This window comes from Chiloscyllium plagiosum, chromosome 41 (genome assembly GCF_004010195.1).
Source record: "Chiloscyllium plagiosum isolate BGI_BamShark_2017 chromosome 41, ASM401019v2, whole genome shotgun sequence".
NCBI classification, from domain to species: domain Eukaryota; kingdom Metazoa; phylum Chordata; class Chondrichthyes; order Orectolobiformes; family Hemiscylliidae; genus Chiloscyllium; species Chiloscyllium plagiosum.
Window position 1 is genome coordinate 17,914,424 of NC_057750.1, and position 3,865 is coordinate 17,918,288.

At 37.2% G+C, this 3,865-nt stretch overlaps 1 protein-coding gene across 2 annotated transcripts in view; it reads left to right on the forward strand.

Moving 5' to 3' along the window:
- The window catches only part of LOC122542903 (protein FAM133-like), a 17,818-nt gene extending 13,953 nt beyond the window's left edge, over positions 1-3,865 (forward strand). For both annotated transcript variants that reach the window (XM_043681043.1, XM_043681044.1), the window contains exon 4: positions 3,607-3,865. In XM_043681043.1, the coding sequence (XP_043536978.1) occupies positions 3,607-3,696 (90 nt within the window). In that variant the 3' untranslated portion in view covers positions 3,697-3,865. The remainder of the gene's footprint in view (positions 1-3,606) is intronic.

The following is a 3,865-nucleotide window of genomic DNA, read 5'->3' on the forward strand; positions in this document are numbered from 1 at the left end:
GTTCTCCTGCTATATCCTTATCTCCCATCACTCGGCTTCCTGCATCAGTTTGAAGTGGCCCAATGTCTACTTTTGCCTGTCGTTTGTTTCTTATGTCCTGAAAGAAACTTTTACTATTATTTCTAATATTATTGGCTAGCCTACCTTCATATTTGATCCTCTCATTTCTTATTACACTCTTTGTTATCCTCTGTTTGCTTTTGTATCCTTCCCAATCTTCTGATTTCCCATTGTTCTTAGCCACTTTATAGGATCTCTCTTTTTCTTTAATACATTTCCTGACTTCCTTTGTCAGCCAAGGTTGTCTAATCCCTCCCCGGTTAATCTTTCTTTTCTTGGGAATGAACCTCTGTACAGTGTCCTCAATTATACCTACAAACTCCTGCCATTTTTGTTCTACTGTCTTCCCGGTTAGCCTCTGCTTCCAGTCTATTTTAGTCAGTTCCTCTCTCATGCCCTCATAATTACCTTTATTCAACTGTAACACCATTACATCCGATTGTGCCTTCTCCCTTTCAAACTCCAGACTGAACTCTACCATATTATGGTCGCTACTTCCTAAGGGTTGCCTTACTTTAAGATCTTTTATAGAGTCTGGTTCATTACAAAGCACTAGGTCCAGAATAGCCTGCTCTCTTGTGGGCTCCATGACAAGCTGTTCCAAAAAGCCATCCTGTAAGCATTGATCCAAGGAAACACTTGTAGGTGGAAAAGGTAGCTTTGTTTTTTTTACAAAAAACAGAACCATCTATCCCCTCCCATCATACGTTACCTAGGGGAAAGGGATTGGAAAGACCAGGAAGGGATGTCGGAAAAAGATCAGGATCCGGGACAGAACCAGATGGGGCGATGAAGTTAGGGGAGAGCATGGGAGACGGAAGAAGAAAAGGGCCCCTGGGCTCTCTTTGTCGCCCCCACCTGCTCACCACTGAAATCCAGTTCAAAGCAGACACACTTCCCTATGCATGTGCAGTATTACATTTACTCCTGACATTACATGTAAAGTCTACGCAATGACATCACTGCTTGGAACTGTGCGTTCTCCCAATGACCGTGCAGGCTATGGACTCCAATGTTTTCTCAGCTTTTGAGAAAAAACAATTTTCTCTTTACTTCACCTCATTTATTAGGGTTGTTTTAAAAAAATCTGACCTCAATCAATTTGAGAAGAACCTTTGTTCATAATCATTTGAACCTCTATTCTTAGCCTAACCTTTTTTCTAACATTAGTCCATGTAGGCCTTTTGCCTTAACTCCATTTAAACCTTTCTCCTTTAGCCCCTTTTCATTTCTTCATCAGAACCAACTTGATTCACATGGAGACAAAACAGCTTGAAGGAAATGAGCAACTCTGGCAGTAAACTCTGGATCTAAGTAATTCATAAGTGTTTAGTTCCCCAGTGTCTAAAGTGAAGGTAAAAGATACAAGTGCAGTTTGACTAAACTCATTTTACAGACACAATCCATTCAGCTCATCAGCTCCAGTTCACACTGGTGAACAACACATGAATGTATTTGTGACTTGCAAATTAATTAATTTAACTTGTTTTTACTGCATAAAAAATTCTCATCAAATAACATCACAAACATTAACTATAAATAAAGACATTGAATATTGAATTTTCAGTCCTAAAATAATGTGAAGGCTTCCTGTTTGTTGGCTGAATTGTTGTTTGACATTTCCACCCACTATTTTAGAGGCACTAAACCCATTTATCACTGCTCCACTTCCACAAATACAAACAACTATTGATGACTCGTTATTCAGCAAATGACGAAGGACATGTGCTTAAGTTCTAAAAACATTGAAGAGATCCATCTTTCAGTAGGGACACAGTGCTCATCTTATTGTTTTTTCCCTTCTCCATGGCACTTTGTCGTTCTTCTCATTCATTTCCCCATCATCTTTCACCTTTTGACAAAACTTATTTGATCCCAAAGCCAAAAACAATGCTTGCGCCAGATTGCTTAATCTGAGCCCTGCCCCTGCTGTATCCTACATTGTGTTGTGCAAGTAATTTATCCTTAACATAAAAACAAATGCTGATTGTGTTGGCTTCACCATAATAATATTGGCTCATTAATAAGGAATACTATGTCAGTCAGAATGTCACCGTGCTTTGTACAATCACCAGTATCCGATACAGTAGCTCTATTCTTTGATTTATTTATTCCATTGACAATAAAACCTGTAAATCTACTGTTCAAAGCATTCATTTAACTAAAAGGTTACAATGCTGGTTTGTATTATTCAGATGGTAGCCTTTATTAGGCGAGAGACAAGATGTATTTGAAAAGAGTAACTTGTTTACTCTACTCCACAATCTTAATTTAGAACACACAAATCATATCCTTTCCCTGTAAATTTTGCTGCTGCCAACAACTTACTTTAAAGCTGAGTTAGAGATAATCGTTGGAGCAATGTTAGGGAGTATTTGAGATGCTAGAACAGGGTGCAAAGAAAGAATAGATACAACTCTGCGGTTTTTGATTTTTCCATGTAGTACTTTCCTGAAATAGCTTATCTGTGCCTTGCCTGTTTTGGACCATAAACCCAACTGGTTCAAATGAATAATAGTTTCAATCTTTCATTTAGCATTAACAGGCACGCAAAGTGCTCAGTGTTTTCCTTTATTGCTTACTGTTTCTGTATGTTGGTAATGCTTATTTCATGAAGCCTTGCATTTGGGTCATTTAAATTTTTTTATAAAGATAAAATATTAATAATTTTAGAATTCAGTTTGGGAGAGATGTTTTAATTGAACTTTGGGGAAAGAATTTTATTGACAAATAGATCACTCACCAGAACTTACAGTTCAACAATTTTCTTCGATTCAGTCAAGAGATTATATTATTGCCCATCTCTAATTGCCCAGAGAGCAATTGAGTGTCAATCTGATTGCTGTGGATCTGGAGTAACATGTAGGCCAGACTAGGCAAGGATGTCAGTTTTCCCATCCTAAAGGATATTAGTGAACCAGATGGGTTTTTCTAACAATAAACATGGGCATTACTGCATTCTGGATTCTAGACTTTTATTGAAATTGAGTTTTCTTTAAAAAACAAACTTACGACTACTTGAGCCACATCTTCAGTTAATGAGATGCTAGAATTTCCTTCCTAAATATCTCTACCTTGCTTTAAGATGTTCTTTGAAACCTACCTCATTAGCCTGTGAACAAAAGCTTGGTTAAAATCTCTATGCAGCTAAAACCAAAGATTACCTGCTTGTAAATTCACTCTCTCATCCTCTGTCTTGGTATGTCTTACGATGGCAAAAGGCACTAACAATATGATAGTGGAGCAAAAGCCACAAAGAAATTCTTAGTGAGTTTTGCATTTAAGAAAACCGTAATAAACACTTGGGATAACAGACATAATGGAAATTAAGTCAAAATAAATGAATTAAATCCACTATAGGTGGAATGAGGTGACAGTTTTAATTGCTTGTAGGCTCTGCCTGAGAACCACCACCTGCCATGATTTTTGTTCATCAGGCAGTGTTGCCCCAAGTGTCATCACTGTCCCATGGCTGCGATCTGGATTTACTGATTTTTATTTGAAGAGAATGTGCAGTTTTATTTAATATATTCCTTCATCCAACAGCATGGGGATCCAAAAAAGAAGAAGAAGAAAGAAAAGAAGCACAAGCACGATAAATGCAAGGCAGATAAGCACAAACCTTGCAAAAAATAGCAAAGCATGTTACACATGACATCATCAGAGTTGCTACTCCCCTTTCTTAAAGATGTTTGCTTTAAACAAACACATTATTACTCAGTCACTGTTTCATAAAATGAATGATTAAATATGAACTGCATGATTATCTAAGTTCTACCAAATAAAGAATATATCTGAATAATCA